The following is a 26,556-nucleotide window of genomic DNA, read 5'->3' on the forward strand; positions in this document are numbered from 1 at the left end:
CAGTGATTTCTACAGCCCAGACTTACCAAACCAGCCTGGAGGGGTAGGGCAGTAGACCGGAGATGGGCGGCAAGGGCCAACTACAACATAGTTATTACATTATCATCATAAAGAGGTAAAACAATGGCCACCATATACAGGCAAACATGTTTCACAGTGAGAATACAAAGGATGCAATCTCAGTGTTGTCGGTTAAATTGGTAGTATATAATAAACCAGTTTGAGCCAGAGTGCGTTTGATCCACCATACTGTGCTGCACTGCCTCCCTTTTAGCACTAACGTCATTCTGTCATATTGCCTTATAGGTTTAATTCATTAGATACAAAAAAATAAAGTATAACCCAACACTTTACCTTCTGGTCCAGATTCTGGCACTTCCTGCTTTGGTTGTTCTTTTTCTGTCAAAATAAAATATTATGTTGATAAATAATAGCAAAAGGAAGGTATATTTGTGAGTGCTTGTATGTTTGTGTGCAATAATACAGTGATGCATTAATCATCGTTATGTAATTCATATTTGTATGGCGAGGGGTTTACCTTTCCTCACGGTCCTGGGCTTCTCCACTTTTTTGCCTCCAGTGTAAAATGGGAATCAAACACAATATTACATAACTGTGTTTAGGAGTAATATCATTCTTCTACTATCTAGGATGCATTTACATTATACATTGGTAACACTTCACATAACATTATCCTTGTTACAATGTAATTACATATTAACAATCAACCTAACACCTAAACGTGATGAGTGGAAAAACATTCGTACATTGAACCTCCCTTATTCGTTTTACTGCCTTCACACCAAAAGCGACGGCGCGGCACGAATACATACAAAGTCAAGATTATTTTGCTGTGAATGCACCTTCAATTGCACTTTAACTCTTAAACTGTCCCTAACCCTTTTTTGTTACCTTTGTCCTAACCGTAACCCCAAACTAAATTGTATAGTTATATGTTGTTCCGTAATCTCGTAATTACGAGATACGGATCTCGTAATTATGAGATAAGGATCTCGTAATTACGAGATAAGATATCATATTTACGACATAAGGAACTCGTTTACGAGAAAAGGATCACGCCTCTCATTCATAAATAACGTTGCTGGCGAGCAGCAGGCCGGCAAAGATGACGCTATCCGACGCTATCGTATTTAATCTCCTGCTCGGGTTGAGGCAATGGGAAATATTGAGGTTCCTAAAAAGTGAGGAGGGCATTAATATAAGTATGTCAACATTGCGCAGACATCTGAAGTCATTGGCCGGCAAAGATGACGCTATCCGACGCTATCGTACTTTATTTCCTGCTCGGGTTGAGGCATTGGGAAATATGGATGTTCCTTAAAAGTGAGGAGGGCATTAATATAAGTATGTCAACATTGCGCAGACATCTGAAGTCATTGGGACTGTTCAGGAGAAAAGCCCAGTCGGACCTGCTACAAGTGGCTCTCTTCCTGCAGGAGCAGTTGAACCAGTACGGGATGCTTGTTCCATCATATGATGTGCCAAAGCCCCTCGAATATTGACGCGTTAATTGTTCAGTGGAACCCAGAAGTGGAAATGTTGTTGTCATGGTGGTTTAAAGGGCATGTGGCTGGCCCCTCACATTGCGGCTCTTAAAAGTTGAATGCAGCAGTGCATTATGTGTTTAACTTTATACTATGCATTATTGTTCAGAAAACGTCTTACCTCAAGCTCTTTTCCAATTAATGAGCTAAATTTTTTTTATACAAATCAATAAAATATTGTTTTTGTGGGGAAATATATTTTTTGTCCCACTGCCCACATTCGATTTTGTTTTAATATTGGCTGTGACAGTATGTCACATAATTAATGTATTCAAATTTAAAATACTATGTAAAATACATAGTTAAGGCAAACCCTGTCAGTTGTTAAATTATTTTAAAAAAAACTTCACAGTGGTATAATTATTAATGAGCACATACCACTGACTGAAGTGATCTATTGCTTTTATACAACGGTTACTATTATGGCAAAACGAAAGTCATAGACACACTACATTAAAAAACAACAAGAAAGTCAATAGCTGTTTTATTAAAGAATACAAAAAAGTAATCCCTCCTGGCTGCCTTCAAAATGCACGACGGTCGCTATGCAACACACTTTAGCGTCCCTCCGAGAGAGGGCTCGGCTAGAGCGGTTCGCCGGCAATTTATCAGGTCCGACTGGGCTTTTCTCCTGAACAGTCCCAATGACTTCAGATGTCTGCGCAATGTTGACATACTTATATTAATGCCCTCCTCACTTTTAAGGAACATCCATATTTCCCAATGCCTCAACCCGAGCAGGAAATAAAGTACGATAGCGTCGGATAGCGTCATCTTTGCCGGCCAATGACTTCAGATGTCTGCGCAATGTTGACATACTTATATTAATGCCCTCCTCACTTTTAAGGAACATCAATATTTCCCATTGCCTCAACCCGAGCAGGAGATTAAATACGATAGCGTCGGATAGCGTCATCTTTGCCGGCCTGCAGCTAGCCAGCAACGTTATTTATGAATGAGAGGCGTGATCCTTTTCTCGTAAACGAGTTCCTTATGTCGTAAATATGATATCTCTCGTAATTACGAGATCCGTTTCTCGTAATTACGAGATCCTGAGTGTGCTAACGGCTACATTAGCTGTGAAACTTTTTTTTATTTGGTGAATGCTCAGCGCCACCGTACCATAATGATATGTAAGCATATTAAGTGAATGCTGTTACATTGCTTTTTACACAGTACTCATTTGTGTAATCACACTGTATAAGGAGACTATTGTGTTACCCATTATCTTTTATCAAATTTGGAAAATCCAAGTGCCATTATAATTTTATAACATCATTCTCATCTAATGAATATGTTCTAGTTACACTAAATGCTAACTAGAACATAATTTAACTCATGGATATTCAGTTAATTATTATGTTCTACATTACTATGTTCAATGTTTATATCTGTCACTCGTGGATATTCAGTCAATTATTGAATATGGGTTTATGCTTATGGCCAACTCTGAGAGAGGGTTTAGGTTCTCTGACACACACGGTGTGTGGTGCATTTTTTCTTTATCTCATAGTGTTCAAATTCAGGGTGCAACAGGGGCTTCACTTGCACTCTCAAGGCCTTTACTGCCCTCATTGTCATAATACCTCTTAAAAGTCCAGGGACCTTCCTCACTCTCCTGATCTTCTCCTCTAGCTCTGCATTGCGAGGAAAAGCTGAGGAAAACAGAACAAATATAGGTAACACTTTATAATAAGGTGCCATAATAAATAGCAAACTAGTCATTACCAAACCCTTTGTTAATATTTGTTAATTGTTACTAAAATATCTATTTGGCACAAGTTAATCGGTTTTTTTCACTGACCACAGAGTGTCGCTGGTTAGGGTTAGGGTCGTCGTGTGTTAGGGTTATGGCCGTGTGTTAGGGTTAGGGTTGCTGCTTCTCCTTAAGAACAATATGAAATCTTAACTGCTAACCTTTCCTTTTTGGCGTCTCTTCTGTCTTCCTGGATTCACGCACTGAGGAGTGTAACATATGCAACGTGATTCATCAATTATATCAAAGCTTTTTTACAAAACAAGTTGGTTGTATATATGTTACATGTTACAAATTAATTGCTTTGAATATCATTTTAAACTGGCTGATTTTCACTGCCTCAGTAGCATGGAACCAGAATCCTTGAGGCTTCATTGAGCCTAAGGTGTACAATGCTTTAAATCCAAGCGTTACCTTTTCTCCTTGGTTTCCCAATAGAAGCTTTTTTTGGCGGCTCTAAAAGCAGAGATATAATGAAACGTACACATAATTTTTTCAAACGTATGATATTACAAAATCAGCAAAAAAAGTATATGAATGTTTTGGGGCCCATTCATTGTTGACAATATAAAAACACCATGTATTCACATATTTTGGTTTCATGCCTCTTATTAATTAGATATATAATTAATGGCTTGAGGTAGAGGAGGTTCATTTCGATATGCTGAATTAATATATTGAAATAAGTGGTAGAAAATACAAAAGACAAACAAAACCAAACCTTTATACAGAATATGAAGATGCCGTCACCTGTTTTCTCTACTGCCTCTGCAGCTGTATCCGTAGTCTTGGAACAAAGCATGCAGGGGCACACTGAAAAAGGCAAAACGTTAGGTAAATGTACACTACAGACATTCTGATTATAATCTGTTATGACTTTTCTTTTCATTGACAAACCTGTGGCTTCTGGCTGGGCTGCACTTTCCTGAGGCTCACCAACCGGTTTCATGACATTGACCTTGGCTTTGTCATCATCATCATCATCAGAATGATTATCATCAGCCCCATCTTCTCTCTCGGTTTTCTCTTCAGTTCCTTCCGTGGTTTTCATGGTGACAGTAGGTTGGTCTGTCTCTCCTAGATCTTCTAGATTGACACAATTTACCCAGAAATTGACAGCCAGTCACGTATAAAGCATGCGCTGGGTACATGCTACGACACAACAAAAGAAGTGTGGATGGTTATTCACCGTCATATTTACCAATAATCTCCTCTGCATCAACCTCTCCACTCTTGTCTCCATCGTCCCCCTCAGTGCCTCCCTCCTTCTCTATGTCATCCTCTTCTTCAGGAGGTCCTGTCCCACTTCCTACTGCTTCCTGTTGGACTGGCACGTGATGTGCAGCTGGTGCAATCAATCCATCTATGTAGTCAAATATCAACTTCTTAAAGCGATCTGATATGCGTTGCTGGCTGCTATACTGATATTTTGTGATACTAATATGGAAGGGTTTAATTATTGCGACTGCTTATAATTCTGACTGACTTACCTAATAGCACGGAGTCATCAAAGTCATGGTGAACAGGATCAACGTCACCATCAGCCTCAGCCTCATCCTCATCATCTTTGTTGTCATCTTCTGGCGCAGCTCCGGCCGGAGGGTCCGAGGGGAAACCGTCTTCTTCTTTGTTGATGTCAACATCATCCTGGAGGTCATCCTGGTACTCGAACAAACTAGCATCAAGCTTGTCATCATGGGAGTGTGCAAGCCTTTCCTCTCCTAAAACATCTTCCACTTTGTCATCCTCAGGATCAATGCTGAACTCAAATGGTATGGTACCTAGTTCCTCATCCTCCTCATCTTCCTCCTCGTCTTTGTATGAGTCATTGTAGTCCTCAGAACTGGACACAGTCTCCCATAATGACTCTTCATCTATTTTATAAAAGTCATCATCATCATCGCCATCCTCATCGTCACCCAGTACTCCGCTGTCCTCACTCTCGGCCAACCAAAATGTTTCCCCGTAAATGTCTTCAACGGAATGATGCTCTGCTTCAAGTTCTACGTCAATATCACTGGTGTGGGGAACTTCAAGAACGTCAAGGTCAACAGATCCGCTCTTGAGTTGGTCCTCATCCATGGGATCCTCTTCATCATCATCCTCATCATCTGCAAAATTATCTGAAGTAGCGACAGATATAGTGTCCTCTGAGGAATCCTCTTCATCCCCCTCCGCACTGGAGACAGGTAGAGACTGATCTGTGGTGTCACTGTCTCCATCAGCATCGTCATCGTCAGCTGAATTAGCGTCTGTGGACGTCGGTGCGGTTTCAACATCGCTGTCCGAGGCCGTCTGCTCGTCCACGGCAAGGGCAGCTGCTTCCTGCTCCTCATCAGATGTTGGAATGTCATCACTGGTATCCTCCTCCCCATTGCTTGGGGAGTCTTCATCAGTTTCTGTTTCATATTCATCATCCTCATCATCATCATCATCATCATCATCTTTTAAGTCAGGAACCGGGGGTGTGACTGAGGAAGAATCGTTATCCTCCTCTAACTCCTTGTCCTCTTCTGCAAGGTCGTCTTCTTCTTCTGCTGTTTCATCATCATCATCATCGTCGTAGTAGTCAACCCTACTTTGTTCAGTGGTCCCGCCCTCCTCTTCATGGTCTTCAAGAGCAGTGTAAAAATCATCAACATCATCACTCTCATTTTCACTATCTGTGTCTGCTTCGGCTGTTTCCTCCTCTGCCTCTACACTCTCATCCTGTTGTCTGTCATCTTCATCATTATCTTCCACGGAAACAGCAGACCCAGAGTTGTCAGCAGCAGACTCCTCCCCACCCCCCTCTTTGTCTGCTGCCTGAACTCCTTCTACATCGCCTTCTTCCTTTTCTTCATCATCATCATCACCATCACCCTCTACCTCAGCTGCCTCAGAGTCGTCAGCAGCAGACTCCTCCCCCTCTTCATCTTCTGCCTGAACTCCTTCTACATCGCCTTCTTCCTGTTCTTCATCATCATCATCACCATCATCCTCCTCCTCAGCAGCATCAGTGTTTTCAGCAGCAGACTCCTCCCCCCCTTCCTCTTCGTCAACCCCGACATCGTCATCATCACCATTGTCATTCACCTCTTCCTGCTCTTCCTCTTCATCCTCTTCATGATTGCCAGTTTCAGTGGCCTGTTCTAGTTCAGCTGTTGTTTCCTCCTCTTCCTCCTCAAGTTCTCCCTCCCCCTGGCCATCCTCCTCCTCCTCCTCCTCCAGTTCTCCCTCCTCCTGGCCATCCTCCTCCTCCTCCATTTCTCCTGCCTCCTCCAGTTTTTCCTCCTCCTCCTCCTCCTCCTCCTCCTCCTCCTCCTCCTCCTCCAGTTCTCCCTCCTCCTGGCCATCCTCCTCCTCCTCCTCCTCCTCCAGGCCATCCTCCTCCTCCTCCAGTACTCCCGCCTCCTGGCCATCCTCCTCCTCCAGTACTCCCGCCTCCTGTCCATCCTCCTCCTCTAGTTCTTCCTCCTCCAGTACTCCCGCCTCCTCGACCTCCGCCTCCAGTACTCCCGCCTCCTCAACCTCCTCCAGTTCTCCCTCATCCTGGCCATCCTCCTCCTCCTCCTCCTCCTCCTCTAGTTCTTCCTCCTCCATTACTCCCGCCTCCTCGACCTCCGCCTCCAGTACTCCCGCCACCTCGACCTCCTCCAGTTCTCCCTCATCCTGGCCATCCTCCTCCTCTTCCAGTTCTTCCTCTTCATCATAGTCCACCTCCTCATCCTCATCATAATACTCCTCCTCATCATAATACTCCTCCTCGTCGTAATAATCCTCATACTCGTCCTCGTAATAATCTTCCTCTTCCTCCACCTCCTCTTCTTCAACCTCTACCTGTTCCTCCTCTTTTTCTCCTCCATCAGCAGCTACGGTATCAACCTCCTCCTCTCCTTCTTCTTTTTCTTCTCCTCCTGCTTCAGCTGCATCCTCCTCTTCCTCTCCTGATTCCACTATTTCAATTGCTGGTCGTTGGTTAGCTTGCATCCCTACAACTGTAACATGTACATACACACCACAATTAAGTCTTATTAGTTACTCCAAAAAAAACACACGCATGATGACATCTTCAGATTAAAGTTAGCCAGCAGAACACCACAGTTTAGTGTGAAGCTATCAGCACTAAACTTGGCACACTACTTGTATGCAACTTGGTCCTTGAAAAAAAGTTTCATGGACCAAGTTAGAAAGTTATTAATAGTAATTTGTCACTCATTTCTATTTTGATATACGCATGAACTTTATATCTACCAGATTTTAATCAGACACATCCACAGATCCAAATGATGTGTTTTTTACCACATAGCTGTTGATCGGACAGACATATTTACTGCAAACGTCTTCCGATTAATCACATAATTTTCAAAGGAACACTTCAAGGCGATAAGATAAATATCGCCATATGATTTGGAGTAAATCTAAGTCATGGTTCAAGGGAAGATGCCGTTTATGTGGGATCTTGAGCATTAGTGTTTAGCTTAGCATTTATCCAAATTGACAATAACTAATATATATAATATCTATATAATTTTTAGACCAATCATAACCAAAACTTGGCACACTTCTGAAAAGGCATGTCCTCCATGTGAATGCCAAGTTCCAAGGTTGTGAGACATTTGAAGTGGATATTTGTGATTGCATCTAAATTCCAAGAGTACATTTTAATCAGAGACGCCCATAGAGCATCTTAACAAGATTTTGTGTTAGTAAATTATATCATGCATTATGGGGATACATATGTCTGACACATATTTCTGTATTCACACGATATACTGTGAAAACATGTATCCAGATAACTATAATGCCACTATGAGAAACATATCCATTTGTATTTGTAAAAACATATATTATTAATATTACATATATAAAGTATCAAGAAAACCATCCATCCATATTTTATTAAAGACTGTGCCAAGCAAGAGATACTCACCTTTACTTCGGGATGGTAAAAATTCTCCTAAAATATGGAAAAGGGTATTTTTCATTTTCAAGAATGATATAGACAGACCAAAAGACAAATATGTACAACAATTGACCAGAACTAATCTACCAACACTGACGTGTTGTACCTTTTCTTAATCTAATAACAAATTAACTAATAATTTGAAATATCCATTTACCTATATTCCATGTTAACATCCAAAAGCAAAGAATATACTGTTATATTGTTTTACAATAAGCACTTCTAAAAAAAAAGTTTACCAGGATAACAAAATGTGGACAGGGGCCAACACCTACCTTTTTTCCTCACTGCATATAGATTTCCTGGAAAGCAAAATTACATTTTAAAGGAGACATATTATGGTTTTCTCCCAACAAGTAAACATAGGCTAGTACGTAGGTATATGAGTTCCAGAAAACATGTTTTTGAAGCTGTTTGCTGGAAATAGCTTATAGGAAAATAAACCTCGCCTTCCGCTATTCCCCTCTGTTTAAGGGGCCACTCACAGAGGGCCGCGCCCCCGTGCCCGAGCTCATTTGCATACTAAAATCTAGAACGTTTGGCTTGTGTGACCACGCCATCCGTATTCCAGCACGGAACAGCCCCTTGGCCACGGCACACTTGGGAGAGGTGTGCCGTGGCCAAAGTACAGATGCTAATGAGATGACACACGCGCGGATATGCAACGTGAGCTGGATGACGTAGTCCTTGCGCGACCCTTCTTTCTTTATAGGTCCATGCCCTTCTTCCCCACAACAATCATTTTAAACAATGGCGGCAAGCGGTTCATGAGTGGGTTTACGTTAGTGCGAAGGTGAAGTCGAGTGTTTACTTGAAATTTGGGCCGACGACAGCATTCACGTTGTTGTTCTCCATTGTTGTTATGGCGGCGAGGACAATTGGTGATGATGTATTTATCGTATTACGACGTGATGACGTATGTATGAAGGAGCAATCGTCATGGCCTTTGGGAGCAGTGTGACCACGGGCCAGCGGGGGGAGTGGGGGAAATCGTGCTGAATCTTCCTGCAGCACGGAACAGGCAAACTTGCCTTGTGTGAGTGCGCCCTCAGTCTCTTCAGAATGCGCTGTTACTAGTGTCTGTAGCTTTAATGCAAATGAGCTGCTGCCCATTGACCAAAGAGCTGTCAGAGTGAAACACAGCGTGGAGGAGAAGTGATTGTTGCTGTTCGCGGACTCCTGGGCCCAGTTTCCCGATAATGATGGATCTTCGCTCGTACGATCATTCTCACGATGGATCTTGCGAACCATCGTTAATTTCTTTGGAGCGTTTCCCGAAACTCCTCTTAACATGAACGCGCATTCGCTGCACTCACGACGTTCGTAGGATTGTACCTGTCCACTGACATGGTGCTGAAACGGGCTATGACGCAGGGGGAGATGCAGGAATGTCGCAGGAAAATGGGGTTAAAAAGGGTTAAAATATCTCCCCATCAAGGCCAACCGCAGAGTAGCCTACGAAAAGAATAGAGTGCAATAATATGAATGCTAAAGATATTAAAACACAATTGATTAGGCCTAGGCCAACATATATATCAGTCCTTATCCTGAACGCACTGTGCATACATTTATTCACGGCATTTCCCCCCCTGAAATAATTCCATGTTACAAAAGTCCAAAATAGCTTGTGTGACAACTACATTTATCTTAATGTGCTGATTTCTGAAACATACTTTGCGCAGCAAGAGAGCCGACTTTATCTGATTCTGCATAAGGTTGCATTGATTGGCTCTCTAGTATAGAATATTTGAAGACATTAAAAATGCAACGTTCCATTCATTCATTATCATTCATTGATAATGAATCGGTGGGGGGAGACCATTCCGGCCTTGCGCTGAATTTTGATGGGGGGGGGGGGCTTATTTTCCCGATAATGACCGGCGTTTTATTATCCCACTTAACGTCAATATTACTCTGCATGTGGAAGGGAAAATAGCTTTATTTGTAATTACAATATTATACTGCTGTATTTTCAGAGACCCCCACAGATATTTGAGTTTGCTGCTTTCATGAGAGCCAGACTTCTCTCCAGGGCCGTTGCACCAAGTCCTGGGCCCCTATACAAGAGGTACTGATGGGCCCCCCTGCGCTGAATTGTTGACGGGGACGGGGGGGACGGGGGGGGGGGTGGAAGGAGCAATTGTTGACCGGGGGGGGGGGGGGGGGGGGCCTAGTACTATGGGCTGGTAGTTAATTTTTTTTTTTTTTTTTTTTTTTTTTTTTGTGGGCCCCCCCTGGGCTGTGGGCCCCTAGAATCGTCATCACCTTTCACCCCTTTACGACGGCCCTGCTTCTCTCTATGGGAGCTCAGCTCCCACTGGCTCCCACTTAACTCGAACCCTGGCTATAGGTCTTTTTATACTGCCGAGCCGGTTTGGTCGAAGCTTGGCACGCCCGGCGATTTCACCTTCTGATCTCAAGTTTCCTGTGTAAAACCAAGTGGGTCAAATCCCCCGTTCATCACGGCGTGGGATTTCTTGGTTCACTGGGGAAGGCGGGGATGTGCACGGAGTCTCTGACCTCTTTAGAATAATTTGTATTATTGCCAACCCAGTCTCACCAATATGCGTACAGATCGCACGGTTTGACACTTTCAAAATGCGTGCAGTACATACGCCAAATTACCATTTCGCGTGCATATGATACGCAAAACCCAGCATTAACTACTGTGGAGGGCGGATGCGTCCATTTCGCGTGCATATGATACGCAAATCCCAGCATTAACTGAATGGGAAATGCAATATTTTAGGACAGATTCACCATTAAACGTGTTTCTAATGACATTTCTAGCGAGAAATTTACTTTTTCCTTGAATAATCTTCAGTCAGTGAATGTGTATGATCTTTATTAATCTTTATTATCTGAATGGGAAATGCAATATTTTAGGACCGATTCAACGTTAAACGTGTTTCTAATAACGTTTCTAGCGAGAAATATACTTTTTACTTGCATAATCTTCAGTCAGTGATTGTGTCTGATAGTTATTAGGAAGATTTTATCGGCTCGCTCGCATGTTTCAACGTCAGGTTGTTAGGGACGCTGCTTTCGCTAAACTAGCAGCTCACGTGTTTCCTGCGTTTGTGTTATTAAACCGTTACTTTATGTAACCTTTAATGATATCATCTTGTTAGAAACACGTATATCTGAGAGCCAACCCAGTCGACAAAAGCATACGTTGACAGTGTACGTTTTCGTGAACCCTGGATTACGTCGCATTTCAACATAAAATAGCGTGTTATACACACACACACACACACACACACACACACACACACACACACACACACACACACACACACACACACACACACACACACACACACACACACACACACACACACAATGCATTTCGCTGCTTAAACAACAACATATATTATATTCCCTCAAATATTATTACTTTCAAAATCAAAAAGTCAAAAAGTATATTTCTCGCTAGAAACGTTATTAGAAACACGTTTAACGGTGAATCGGTCCTAAAATAAAAGTGATGCAAGATGCATTTTTGTGTTTCAGTTGCAAGTTGATCAGGTGGAGGGGAAGATTACCAGAGGACACCTGTGGTCTGTCCTGGAAGTTTTGGATCTTTACTCGTTGCACGTTTGTTTGCATAGTGTAGTGGCAGCTCTGGTCACATTTTGTGTTTATGTATCAATTCTATCAGTGATCATAATCACATGTATTCCAGCACTTGCTGATGATTTATTTCAAGTTTGAAGCTACTTTTATTCAATCTTTATGGACTTGTACTTCTGTGTGTTATACCCATTAATTGTAAATGTAGAGTCATAAGTGTATGTGCCTTTGAAATGTTGACTATGGATTACATAGTCAATAGCATCTCCATTTGTTCAGGTGGGCCGGTCCACCTGAACTCGCTGGCTGGCTGGCCGGCCGGCCGACCGGGAAATCTCCCGATCGTCCCGACGGCCACTCCGCCTCTGTGTGTGTGTGTGTGTGTGTGTGTGTGTGTGTGTGTGTGTGTGTGTGTGTGTGTGTGTGTGTGTGTGTGTGTGTGTGTGTGTGTGTGTGTGTGTGTGTGTGTGTGTGTGTGTGTGTGTGTGTCTGTCTGTGTGTGTGTACCTTCATCCTCATCAGGAGCAATGAGGTTAGCAGCAAAGCTGAATATTGAGGTCAAAACGCTGGAGGAACCTTCTACTGCGTCGTTGACTGCCTTCATGGGGTCAGAGCCCAGCTTGGTCAGGCCTCCTGGAGGAGACACGGTCAGCATTAGACACTGTGACACGCAGCACAGAGGGTATAGCAAGAAGCAGATATTTCCAATATATTTCCATTTAGTATACGTTACACGTGAACCTCCTAAGATGGCACAATTTCATTGGTTCGCCATCTTGTGATATTGGGCAATATCCCATGATTGAGATCTTAAACTAGGGATATTGTTTTCATCGCAAAATGTCAGTCTCGTCACGCTAATAAAAATAAATAAACCCCTAATAAAAATAAATAAACCCCGGAAAAAGTGTTATCTTGTTTACTTTTGGAGTGTTAATGTGTATTATATACTTAAACAATTATTTGAATAATAGATAAATATTTCATAGTGCCATACACAATTATTCTGCAGACTTACGCTTTGCTGGTTTTTATTTGAGGGATTCCATATTTCATATTGAGATAAGAAGAATTGTATACGTCACTATGTATTTAGATCATTACAATGACGCATTATTGTGTAATGCATTATAATTATAACCTCTCCTGGAACCGTCACCTTATCGTGGTGGAGAGGTTTGCGTGTCCCTGTGAACCTGAGGGCTGTGTTGTCTGGAGCCTTGTGCTCCAGGTAGGGTCTCTCATGGCAGAGTGGTCTCAGGTGAGGGGCCAGACTAAGAATGGTTCAAAAACTCCAATGAATATCGGAATAAGAGGAGATGTGACCCGGCCCGGAGGAAGCCCGGGGCCCCCGTCTGGAGCCAGGCCCAGACGGAGGGCTCGATGGCGAGCGCCTGGTGGCCGGGTTTGCCACGGAGCCCGGTCGGGCACAGCCCGAACAAACTACGTGGCGCCCCCCCTCTCTTCATCCCATGGGCCCACCACCTGTGGGAAGACCCGTTGGGGTCGGGTGCGCAGCCACATGGGTGGCAGCGAAGGTCAGGGGTCTCGACGGACCAGACCCGGGCGGCAGAAGCTGGCTCTGGGGACGTGGAACGTCACCTCGCTGTGGGGAAAGGAACCGGAGCTTGTGAGGGAGGTGGAGCGCTATCAGTTAGATCTGGTGGGGCTTACCTCCACGCACAGTCTCAGCTCTGGTACCGTACTCCTGGATAAGGGTTGGACTCTATTCTTCTCCGGAGTTGCCGAGGGCGTGAGGCGCCGGGCGGGTGTGGGGATACTCATAAAACCCCGGCAGAGCGCCGCGGTGTTGGAGTTTACCCCGGTAGACGAGAGGGTCGCCTCCCTGCGCCTAAGGGTTGTAGGGGGGAAAACTCTGACTGTTGTTTGTGCGTATGCACCAAACAGCAGCTCAGAGTACTCGGCCTTCTTGGAGACCCTGAATGGAGTCCTGTATGGGGCTCCAGTAGGGGACTCCGTAGTTCTGCTGGGAGACTTCAACGCCCACGTGGGCAACGATGGAGACACCTGGAGAGGCGTGGTGGGGAGGAACGGCCTCCCTGATCTAAACCCGAGCGGTCGTTTGTTATTGGACTTCTGTGCTAGTCATGGATTATCCATAACAAACACCATGTTCGAACATAAGGGTGCTCATAAGTGTACCTGGTACCAGAGTACCCTAGGCCGAAGATCAATGATCGATTTTGTGATCGTGTCATCTGATCTGAAGCCGCATGTTTTGGACACTCGGGTAAAGAGAGGGGCGGAACTGTCAACCGACCACCATCTGGTTGTGAGTTGGATCAGGGAATGGGGGAAATTTCCGGATAGACCTGGTAAGCCCAAACGAGTAGTGCGGGTGAACTGGGAACGTCTGGAGGAGGCCCCCGTCCTAGGTATCTTCAACTCACACCTCCGGCTGAGTTTTTCTGGCATTCCTGTGGAGGTTGGGGGCATTGAGCCGGAGTGGGCGGTGTTCAAAGCCTCCATTGCTGAAGCTGCGGTGGCTAGCTGTGGCCTCAGGGTCTTAGGCTCCTCAAGGGGCGGTAACCCTCGGACACCGTGGTGGACACCGGTGGTCAGGGAAGCCGTCCGATTGAAGAAGGAGGCCTTCCGGGATATGATATCCTGGAGGACTCCTGACTCGGTTGCAGGGTACCGACAGGCCCGAAGGGCTGCAGCTGCTGCCGTGTCGGAGGCTAAGCAGCGGGTGTGGGAGAAGTTCGGAGAGGCCATGGAGAAGGACTTTCGGTCGGCACCAAAGTGTTTCTGGAAGACTATCCGGCACCTCAGGAGGGGGAAACGGGGAACCATCCAAGCTGTGTACAGTAAGGATGGGACTCTGTTGACCTCAACTGAGGAGGTCGTCGGACGTTGGAAGGAACACTTTGAGGAACTCCTGAATCCGAATAACACGCCCTCTATGTTGGAGGCAGAGCTCGAGGTTGATGGTGTTTCGTCGTCAATTTCCCTGGTGGAGGTCACTGAGGTAGTCAAACATCTCCCCAGTGGCAAAGCCCCAGGGATTGATGAGATCGAGCCAGAAATGCTAAAGGCTCTGGGTGTTGAGGGGCTGTCATGGTGGACACGCCTATTCAACATCGTGTGGGAGTCGGGTACAGTGCCAAAGGAGTGGCAAACCGGGGTGGTGGTTCCCCTGTTCAAAAAGGGGGACCAGAGAGTGTGTGCCAATTACCGGGGTATCACACTTCTCAGGCTCCCTGGTAAAGTCTACTCCAAGGTGCTGGAAAGGAGGGTTCGGCCGATCGTCGAACCTCAGATTGAAGAGGAACAATGCGGTTTTCGCCCCGGACGTGGAACTACGGACCAGCTCTTCACTCTCGCAAGGATCCTGGAGGGGGCCTGGGAGTATGCCCATCCGGTCTACATGTGTTTTGTGGATCTGGAGAAGGCGTATGACCGGGTCCCCCGGGAGAAACTGTGGGAGGTGCTGCGGGAGTATGGGGTAAGGGGGTCTATCCTCAGGGCCATCCAATCTCTGTACTCCCAAAGCGAGAGCTGTGTTCGCGTCCTCGGCAGCCAGTCAGTTTCGTTCTCAGTGGGTGCTGGTCTCCGCCAGGGCTGCGCCTTGTCACCAATCCTGTTTGTGATATACATGGACAGGATATCGAGGCGTAGTCGTGGTGGGGAGGGGTTGCAGTTCGGTGGTCTGAGGATCTCGTCACTGCTTTTTGCAGATGATGTGGTCCTCATTGGATCATCGGCCTGTGACCTTCAGCACTCACTGGATCGGCTGGCGGCCGAGTGTGAAGCGGCTGGGATGAGGATCAGCACCGCTAAATCTGAGGCCATGACTCTTAGCAGGAAACCGATGGATTGCTTACTCCGGGTAGGAAATGAGTCCTTAGCCCAAGTGAAGGAGTTCAAGTACCTCGGGGTCTTGTTCGCGAGTGAGGGTACTATGGAGCGTGAGATTGGCCGGAGAATAGGAGCAGCGGGGGCGGTATTGCGTTCGCTTTACCGCACCGTTGTAACGAAAAGAGTGCTGAGCCGCAAGGCAAAGCTCTCGATCTACCGGTCGATCTTCGTTCCTATCCTCACCTATGGTCATGAGGGCTGGGTGATGACCGAAAAGACGAGATCGCGGGTACAAGCGGCCGAGATGAGTTTTCTCAGAAGGGTGGCTGGCGTCTCCCTTAGGGATAGGGTGAGAAACTCAGCCATCCGTGAGGAACTCGGATTAGAGCCGCTGCTCCTTTACTTAGAAAGGAGTCAGCTGAGGTGGTTCGGGCATCTGGTAAGGATGCCCACTGGGCGCCTTCCTTGGGAGGTGTTTCAGGCACGTCCAGTGGGGAGGAGACCTCGGGGAAGACCCAGGACTAGGTGGAGAGATTATATCTCAACACTGGCCTGGGAACGCCTCGGGATCCCCCCGTCAGAGCTGGTCAATGTGGCCCGGGAAAGGGAAGTCTGGGGCCCCCTGCTTGAGCTGCTCCCCCCGCGACCCGACCCCGGATAAGCGGTCGAAAATGAGATGAGATGAGATGAGATGAGATTATAATGAAAATGGGATGTGCATGATGCAAATTTTTCCAAAGGTTTTTATAGACTTCGTGGTAACTAGGGGTTCACTTCAAACTACATCAACATTATAGTTATTGACGGGACTGTCGGCACACATAAAGTATCATAATGCCCTCTTGGAGTGTAGTGCATCGACATGACTTTGTGAGGGTGTGGGATTGTGTGCATAGTTGATTGTTAGGTTTGGGTGGAAATAAAGTGTAGCTAATCTATTCAGTTTTGTGAAAGACTTATTACATTTGTTTCACATTTAGGCAGAGTTCCTGTAGAATATTAAAATAAGGAATAATCAGCTACTCCACCTGTACAACTGATAAATATCTATCTATCTATCTATCTATCTATCTATCTATCTATCTATCTATCTATCTATCTATCTATCTATCTATCTATCTATCTATCTATCTATCTATCTATCTATCTATCTATCTATCTATCTATCTATCTATCTATCTATCTATCTATCTATCTATCTATCTATCTATCTATCTATCTATCTATCTATCTATCTATCTATCTATCTATCTATCTATCTATCTATCTATCTATCTATCTATCTATCTATCTATCTATCTATCTATCTATCTATCTATCTATCTATCTATCTATCTATCTATCTATCTATCTATCTATCTATCTATCTATCTATCTATCTATCTATCTATCTATCTATCTATCTATCTATCTATCTATCTATCTATCTATCTATCTATCTATCTATCTATCTATCTATCTATCTATCTATCTATCTATCTATCTATCTATCTATCTATCTATCTATCTATCTATCTATCTATCTATCTATCTATCTATCTATCTATCTATCTATCTATCTATCTATCTATCTATCTATCTATCTATCTATCTATCTATCTATCTATCTATCTATCTATCTATCTATCTATCTATCTATCTATCTATCTATCTATCTATCTATCTATCTATCTATCTATCTATCTATCTATATATTTGATATTTATAGATATATCTTTACACCTTTACACATATTTATGTATTTAAATGTAGATAGATGTCAAAAGATTGACGTACCCTTGTTATGCACTTCAAACAATGTATGCTATTATGAGCAGTTCCTTGTTTCCAAATTTGGTGTTCGTACAACCATGCATGTCAGTTAGTGGTTATCAAGCATTAGCTGTGCTGGGCCTGTCTATGTAGGCCTAATTGTGTAGGTCTATCTGTGTAGGCCTGTCTATGTAGGGCTGTCTCTGCAGGCCTGTCTATGTAGGCCTGTCTGTATAGGGCTGTCTGTGTAAGCCTGTCTGTGTAGGCCTGCCTGTCGGCCTGTCTGTGTAGGCCTGTCAGTGTAGGCCTGTCTATGTAGGCCTGTCAGTGTAGGCCTGTCTATGTAGGCCTTTCTGTGTAGGCCTGTCTATGTAGGCCTGTCTGTGTAGGCCTGTCCGTGTAGGTCTGGCCGTGTAGGCCTGTCTGTGTAGGCCTGTCTATGTAGGCCTGCCCCTAGGGCTGTCTGTGTAGGTCTGTCTGCAGGGCTGTCTGTGTAGGCCTGTCTTTGTAAGCCTGTCTTTGTAAGCCTGTCTGTGTAGGCTTGTCTGTGTAGGCCTGTCTCCTTGGGGTGCCTTGCCTCTACGCTCTGTATCCTTTAAGGTTTTCCTGACAGCAGGAGGGGGACCTAGTAGGAAAGAAGACACACAATACAACACAGCAACAAACACAAACAAAGGCGTTAGGAAGATGAGGCATGAATAGTAAAAATGGTTAGAGTTAAAAATCTAGAGACAGACAGAAGAGTAAATCATGATTTCATAAATCATGTGGGCCAATAATGAACGCATAGAAGTTAAAGAATTAAACATTAAACATTAGAGGTTGTAGCACAATATAGTTGTGTAAGATGGAATTCTATGTTAGGAAATAATGAGCAGTTATTAGAAATAATTATTAAACATTTAATACAACAAATCGTCAGAGTAGTAGTGAATTCAAGTCATTGTAAAATATAGATATAATTTGATCTCATATATTCTAAAGCTAAAAAATGAAAGGAAATAGAACTTTGTGAAGGGTTGTGGGTGAGGAGGTTGGCAACAGAGACTGGGGATGGAAGGAGGTACGGTTTGGACTGGGGTTCTGTCTCGCTCAACAGGTTGAGGGGTTCCATTCCTATTGAGGCTGCTATGCTAAGAATGTATGCACTCAGAATATTGGAAGATGTTTTCTGTAAACACAAAAATATAACAGAAAAACAAGCTTTTGTGGATTTTAGTAAACATTGTATCGTTTTTAACATTCGGTTGGCATAAACATAAAAACGTAGTCTTGTGCGTATATATACTTTTATGTCTATCTGTCCAAATATAATGTATTCTTAATGTTGGCGGCCTTTAAGTACCATTCCAAATCCTGCAAACAACGTGTTCTATTTTTACCCCCAACCATTAAGTGTTCCGCTTGGCACTGGGGCCCCTTGTGTGACGATTCACATGGTCTGGATGTGTCACACGCATTTGCAACCTTCCAACAGTCCTGATAACCAGTACATTTGACCTCAGGGGGCCGAATTACACTTTCGGACTGAAAAGGCCTGAAAAGGCCAAACACTGACTCAACACATGGATAGGTAGGCTATTTTAAATTATGCTTGAAGGCCTAGAAATCAAAAATAAATTGCATTGGCCCCAAAATAGCCTCACAATGAGGCCTACAATTACATAGCCTAAAGCAGGAGACAGCTCCCCTCTAAAAACGTAAAATTTTCCTATCCATGCAAGTAGCCTACATTTATAAATGAGAAATGCAACAAGATAGACTAGGTGCCTACAAAACACATTTCCTATAAATAACACAAGTGTAAACTGTTAATTACTTTTATTTTATTTATTGAAGGCTTGCATAGGTGAACTAGGCGATCGCCTAGGGCGGCAAATGCGTTGGGGGCGGCAAAAGTGTTGGGGGCGCCCCCTGGTTGCGGCCTTAATTAATGTATTAATTTTAAAGAAACAAGCGTGTTTTCTAAACACGTTTCAAAATGGAATGGAGAAAGGGGGATGAACAGTTATTGAATCGTAACAGACCAGCAGCAGTAACAGACCAACTGACGGATTCCCAAAAAAATAAAAATAAAATAAATAAATGCATTTTTTATAAAAAATTAAATAAATAGGCCAAAATATATTCTCCCCTTATCACCCGCGGGCCGGATGTGACATACTGTCGGGCCGTGTCCGGCCCGCGGGCCGTAACCCTGGCATCCCTGATTTAAACAGAACAGAGCAAATAATATTAACACACTTATACTGACATTTGAGTTTCACAATAATGACTCTATGAGATGCCTACGTTTTTTTGGCCTTTTCCAGGGCTGAGTCCATTTCACGTGACTCAAGTTTCTGTCTGCACAAACAAACAAGATGGCTGATATATTCTCAGTGGAAATGCTATATTTTGCACTTCCACTGAGCATTGAAATGGGTTTGATATAATTGCTAGCAAGAAATTTGTATTTTATTCCACAAATATTTGCTCAGCGATTGTATATGGACTTTAGTTTGATAGTTATTAAGAAAATTCTTTTAGCTCTTGCCAGAAAATTATTTAAATAAAATGATTTCTGTCGTTGCTATGGTAGTTGGTATGGACGCTGCTATCGCTGAAAACCGAACATAGCAGACTTTCATTTGATCAGTGGAAAATGCGGTATTAACATTGTTTTGGCATTAAAATGCAGTTCTAGTTGGAAAAGTGCCTCTTGTTGCAAATTCTGCATTGTTAATGCTTATTTGGGTTTTTAAGGGTCTAGAATCAGGGTAGGCTATATTCAGTTTAATAAATAACCTAAACCTGTTCAGAATCCCCCAGCCCTCCAGTTATCGTATAGATCCATATGCGCTTGTTTAAGGCCATTATTTTGTGTCGGGCAGGAATTAAGTTCATGCCTAGGAAATATAAACATATCCTAAGTAGGGCTGTCAAAATTGCTCAAAAATGACATTCGAATGTTCGTTTGGAAAAAAATCACGAATTCGAACTATTCGAATATCTGGTTGCCTATTTTACGCAGTTGCCGTCAATATGTCAATAATGCGACAAAACCATGGTTCAAATTAGTGGGATATATATATATCCTATATATATCCTATATATAGGGCGGCGGCTTCCTGCTGGGCATTTCCTTACTTTAAAACGAGGGACATCGCGAACAGACAGAGGCTCATTCACAAAGCAGTTAGGCGCTTGTACCGCGGGAGTGTTTTTTCACATTCGAATATTATGAGGGACATCGCGAACAGACAGAGGCTCACTCACAAAGCAGATAGGCGCTTGTGTAACCGAGCGTTGGCTCTTAGATATTTATATGACAAGAATGACACAAGCGTGGAAGGGAAAATAGTCTCGTTTACTTAGTACATATCAGAAGTCACCCAGTCACAGCGTGAGAGCTGGAATACCTATATCCAAGTACGGAAACCCCGAGGGGATAAAATACATTCGCTCTTCACAATACTAGTCTGTTACACTTGTACCGCGGGAGTGTTTTTTCACATTAGAATATTATGAGGGACATCGCGAACAGACAGAGGCTCATTCACAAAGCAGATAGAGGCGCTTGTACCGCGGGAGTGTTTTTTCACATTCGAATATTAATTTTCACGTTCGAATTCGCGTTTTTGGATACATTTCGAACGAATATTCGAACTTCGAATATTCGTTGACAGCCCTAATCCTAAGGTGCAATGGAGTTAGGTGGGGGTTCGTTACATCACTCTTAGAGACAGGTTTATTTGACACAATTCATTAATTCATCATGTGTGAGAAGTCATTCCTCATCTTGAGTGTGACTCCTGAGTCAAGGGCACTAACAAGTAGGCCAAGCTATAGACCTGGGGTCCCTTTTTTATCAAAGAGGCTCTCAAAGGACGCATATGAATATCAATTTAGGTGCTCCAGCTTACAGGAGGTGGCTCACAAAGCCTCAGCAAATGCCTGATCTCTTTGCGCCTCACCCAGCAGCTTGCTTGCATGATTTAGTGCTTGAATTCTTCCCAGAGCGACACTCTAGCCATCCAACATGCATATCTGAGAATCTGACCTCTAACGACAAAAAGTAATGTGTGAAATGCACATAAACAATTTTAGCAACTTGGCCTTGAAAATACAGCTACACCAGGGGAACATACACACACTCACACACACACACACACACACACACGTACACGTACACGCACACACACACACACACACACACACACACACACACACACACACACACACACACACACACACACACACACACACACACACACACACACACACACAATTGAAGAGAATTCTAGACTCTTCCGTCTACTCACACACACAATAATGTGGTTGATAATTGAGATAATTTAGGTAGATTCCGCTTTCCATCTTTAGACTAAATCATAAATTTGTCTTTCTATTGCTTGTTCCTATGAATATTCAGCATGCCATGATCATTGCCCTCAACAACAGAAATAGTCAATACATACCGAGCCTGAAGGATAACCTCTCACGTATGAGTCATTCACTCGGCGGCACTCGGTGAGGCGCTGTTCTGTCTGGGGCACCTTTGTATATGTGTCTATTTCCTAGCTTGCCTAAAAACATACGCCGAAACGTAGTATGCGCCTAGTGTACGCCAAAAACAGACCAATGGGCAGCTCAGCTGTCAGCTGTTATTATATTGTTATTCATCAACGTTATTATGGACATTTGGGCACTATGGTTTGTTGTAAAAGCTGGCTAATTAATTTGTCTTTAGATTAGGAAAATTAGGTGCTCTATTTAAGGGGATAAATCCTTATCTGAGTTTGTGTAAATTAATCTCTGCGTAGAACTCTTAATGCAAGCAAGTGAACTGTGCTTTCAATGTATAAATGTTCCTCATCACGAGTCCCGCTCCTATCACAGGAACCTTTCATCAATATTTTCGGGGATTGTTCCGAAAATTGTGTTCATGTATTAAATACAGGATATATGCCTTCATGTTTCAGAAAATGAATAAATTATCATAATAACTTTCCAATGAGTAAATAATAATTATTTTCCACTGAGAATAATTCAGCCATCTAGTTTGTTTAACCAGACAGAAAATTGTCACGTGACGTGGCAACACAGTCTCACTCCGAGAACGTCAAATACCGACTGTTGGCAAAGGCCCTTTAGCGTCGGTGACTGACGGGAAAGGTACCCTTTTTATTCGGTCGGTGACGGTAAAGGTACCCTTCGGCGTCTTCTGCATACGGAATGGGGGGTGCCTCACTACGTCTCTAATAGACGATGTGAGCATCTTTCCTATTGGATAGTTTTTTAGGATATTCTTCTGTGAAAATGGCGGACATACTTTTTATCCTGGGTGGAAAATATGATATTTTAGAATAGTTACACCATTAAAAGTGTTTATGTAAACATTTTTAGCGAGAAATGTGCATTTTACTTTCATAATCGTCGTTCGGCGAATGTGAAGGATGTTTGGTTTGATAGATATGACGAAGAATATTTCATCGGGCGATAATGGCCGGCGTACAGGCATCCCGGGCTCACGAAAATAGGTGACACTGTCACGTTATTTAATCTATTGAAACGTGATCAGGTACACGTATTTTCTAAATGTTCGTGTCAAAAAGCAAAATTTTCAAACTCATGCATATCAATTGGAAGTATTTGTCGTGATTTGTCACTAAGCACGACTTCCATCTAAGGTTCTGTCCGGGAGCTTTCTCCCTATTGTCCCTTAAGGAGCTCCGTACAGAACATTTATTGTTAAAAATTGTCTGTGATAACTAAGAATATGACAGCTTTTCCAGTCTCACCAATATGCGCACAGATCGCACGGTTTGACACTTTCAAGATGCGTGCAGTAGCCTACATACGCCAAATGACCATTTCGTGTGCATACGATACGCAAAACCCAGCATTAACTACTGTGGAGGGCGGATACGTCCATTTCGCGTGCATATGATACGAAAAACCCAGCATTAACCGAATGGGAGATGCAATATTTTAGGACAGATTCACCATTTAACGTGTTTCTAATGACATTTCTAGCGAGAAATGTACTTTTCCCTTGAATAATCCTCAGTCAGTGAATGTGTATGATCTTACCTGCAAGACCTAATGGTTCAGAATGTGGTGGAAAAACAGTTTTTGAGATAGGAAGGTCCTACCGCCCTGAAATTTGAATACCTTATTCTAAGGCCTAACTGGGACCCCCGCACCCCCGCACCCCGAAACTTGGCCCGGTCGGACCCCGAGGGCCGGAATGGGGGGCCCTTCCTGCCCTAAACTTGGCCCAGTCGGACCTTGAGTGCCGGAAGGGGGGGCCTGGACTTTCATAATCCTCGCTTGGTGACTGTAAAGGATGTTTGGTCGGATGTTATGACGAAGAATCATAATGTGAATGTGAATATTCTATAAATGTCTTGATATCATCTTTCGTCTCAACACTTCTGCTGCAGCCGCTTAAAGTATCACTCCGAGAACCTTAAAATATGAATCAATTCATTAGAAGTATGAAAATATCTTCCCGGTTACGTAACGGGGCAAACAAGGTGTCCTTTGACATCTACGTTTCGAGGCGATTGCAACAGTGCCACACATGATCATATTTGAATATGTTTCGGGGTAGTAATTAGCTGTCGATTTTGGAGGCCTTTATCAATAATGACCAGCTATAGATTTGCTTCCCGATGGAGATTTTTGACAAATGACATGTTATTTAGCATCTACACGTTAAGCTGAGTCCAATGAGATCAAGCTCGCCCTCTTGCTACACCGAGATCATGTCCTAGACCTAGGTGTACCATGTAAAATACATGTTACCATTTTCTAGAGTGTCATGCTTGGTGTCATTGGACTCAACTCAACGTGTAGAGGCTAAATAACATGTCATTTGTCACAAATTTCTATCGGGAAGCAAATCAATAGCTGCTCATTATTGATTAAGGCCTCCAATTTCGACAGCTAATTACTACCATTAAACATGTTCGAATATGCTCATGTGTGGCACTGTTGCAATCGCCTGGAAGCGTAGATGTTGAAGGACACCTTGTTCTCCCTCTTACGCCACCGGGCTGACTAATGAATTGATTCAGCTATTCCCCCAGAAGTCTGGGGTCAAAAGGTCAAAAGGAGCCGGCACCACGCCGCTTATGAGTCAAAAGTTAATGTGTATTTCTCTCATACATTTTGTCATTATTAAAGAGAGGCCTGATTCTCAGATATGCAGGTTGGATGGCTACGGTGTAGGTCTGGGAATAACTTCAGGCCAAAATCTTGCAAGCGAGCCGCTGGGTGCAGGTGCAACGAGATGGAGCACTTGCTGAGTCATTTCCTGTAGGACCGGAGCCACAGGTTGAAGCGTATGCGTCCTTTGAGACCCCCTTTGATATATAAGAGACCTCAAAGTAAAGCTTACTTAAATGTCGTCGACCCAGTCACCTATTGCATCACTTCCTTTAGGGCTTCGGCCTCCTAATTGATCATTGTAGTATAATTGAATGCCCTCTTTCATATATATGATACCTCCACCACTGGGACGTGGCAACAATTCTCCAAATCCATATGGGGAGGGGGGGGTGATGCTTGTGGACAGTAGGGTTGTACACTAGACATAAATAGGAAGAAAACTCAGGAGAAGGAATGACCTCTCATAAATATTTATTTAATAAATAAAACAAATAACCCTGCCTCGTTAAATCAATGAGCTTGGTGTTTTGCTTTCAAAAATAGGTTATAGAAGAAGTCTAAACTGCAGAAAATAAAAACATCCAAGCTGCCTTTTAAGGATACCTTGGAATATCCGTCTATTTTTTAACCATCGGACACTAGTTTACGACAAAAACAACACAAATTACGGCAGCTCATTTGCCGCGTGGTTTTTAGAGCCATGTAAGGATTAGAGGGGCTGGTGGATAGCAACCACCATAGCAACCATGACGGTCAAGTGACTGGATTCAGCCCCGTTGAAAAAAATAGAATACCACCCTCAGGAGATTAATGATATTTAAATGATTATGACCATGAAGTCTTTATTTGCATGGGTTTACATTTCGTTCTGTGTAGCATGGAAAAATCGGAGAAACACTCCCATTCGGAATGCATTGGTTTACATTTCTTTCTTTGGAGCACAGTTATTTTTATTTATTTTCAGTTTTTGAGGAGGTGCTTCAAAGATGCTAATTTTTCTGCAATAATCCAAAATCAAATGGAAAAACCCGTTGGCTTTTTGTCAAGGGAACCCAGGGCGACGCTCACTTCCGGGTTGGCCAACACACGTCATCCCTCCACCACTATACTGTAATGACGCATGTTGAAGTTGAATGATAATGAATTAATTTATTCTTTATTCTGCCTTAGTATTTATTTATTTGGCAGCGAAATGCAGTGTGTGTGTGTGTGTGTGTGTGTGTGTGTGTGTGTGTGTGTGTGTGTGTGTGTGTGTGTGTGTGTGTGTGTGTGCGTGTGTGTGTGTATAACACGCTATTTTATGTTGAAATGCGACGTAATCCAGTGTTCACGAAAACGTACGTGTTTCTAACAAGATGATATCATTAAAAGTTACATAAAGTAACGGTTTAATAACACAAAAGCAGGAAACACGTGAGCTGCATTTCCCATTCAGATAATAAAGATTAATAAAGATCATACGCATTCACTGACTGAGGATTATTCAAGGGAAAAGTACATTTCTCGCTAGAAATGTCATTAGAAACACGTTAAATGGTGAATCTGTCCTAAAATATTGCATCTCCCATTCGGTTAATGCTGGGTTTTTCGTATCATATGCACGCGAAATGGACGTATCCGCCCTCCACAGTAGTTAATGCTGGGTTTTGCGTATCGTATGCACACGAAATGGTCATTTGGCGTATGTAGGCTACTGCACGCATCTTGAAAGTGTCAAACCGTGCGATCTGTGCGCATATTGGTGAGACTGGAAAAGCTGTCATATTCTTAGTTATCACAGACAATTTTTAACAATAAATGTTCTGTACGGAGCTCCTTAAGGGACAATAGGGAGAAAGCTCCCGGACAGAACCTTAGATGGAAGTCGTGCTTAGTGACAAATCACGACAAATACTTCCAATTGATATGCATGAGTTTGAAAATTTTGCTTTTTGACACGAACATTTAGAAAATACGTGTACCTGATCACGTTTCAATAGATTAAATAA

At 43.3% G+C, this 26,556-nt stretch overlaps 1 protein-coding gene across 9 annotated transcripts in view; it reads right to left on the bottom strand.

The window, feature by feature from the left end:
• trdn (triadin) overlaps positions 1–26,556 on the bottom strand; it is a 52,428-nt gene that overhangs the window by 19,894 nt on the left and 5,978 nt on the right. For 4 of the 9 annotated variants that reach the window (XM_060041007.1, XM_060041013.1, XM_060041005.1 and 1 more), the window contains exons 3-16: positions 17,988–18,035; positions 12,347–12,472; positions 8,542–8,568; positions 8,234–8,260; positions 4,812–7,298; positions 4,523–4,684; positions 4,219–4,407; positions 4,072–4,134; positions 3,736–3,777; positions 3,483–3,524; positions 3,152–3,220; positions 539–574; positions 355–399; positions 27–80 (exon numbers count right to left, since the gene is read on the bottom strand). In XM_060041007.1, coding sequence (XP_059896990.1) covers positions 27–80; positions 355–399; positions 539–574; positions 3,152–3,220; positions 3,483–3,524; positions 3,736–3,777; positions 4,072–4,134; positions 4,219–4,407; positions 4,523–4,684; positions 4,812–7,298; positions 8,234–8,260; positions 8,542–8,568; positions 12,347–12,472; positions 17,988–18,035 — 3,417 coding nt within the window. The remainder of the gene's footprint in view (positions 1–26; positions 81–354; positions 400–538; positions 575–3,151; positions 3,221–3,482; positions 3,525–3,735; positions 3,778–4,071; positions 4,135–4,218; positions 4,408–4,522; positions 4,685–4,811; positions 7,299–8,233; positions 8,261–8,541; positions 8,569–12,346; positions 12,473–17,987; positions 18,036–26,556) is intronic. The other 5 variants (XM_060041014.1, XM_060041006.1, XM_060041008.1 and 2 more) reach the window with 5 other exon arrangements.

The sequence above is a fragment of the Gadus macrocephalus genome, chromosome 21 (assembly GCF_031168955.1).
Source record: "Gadus macrocephalus chromosome 21, ASM3116895v1".
Classification (NCBI taxonomy): Eukaryota; Metazoa; Chordata; class Actinopteri; order Gadiformes; family Gadidae; genus Gadus; species Gadus macrocephalus.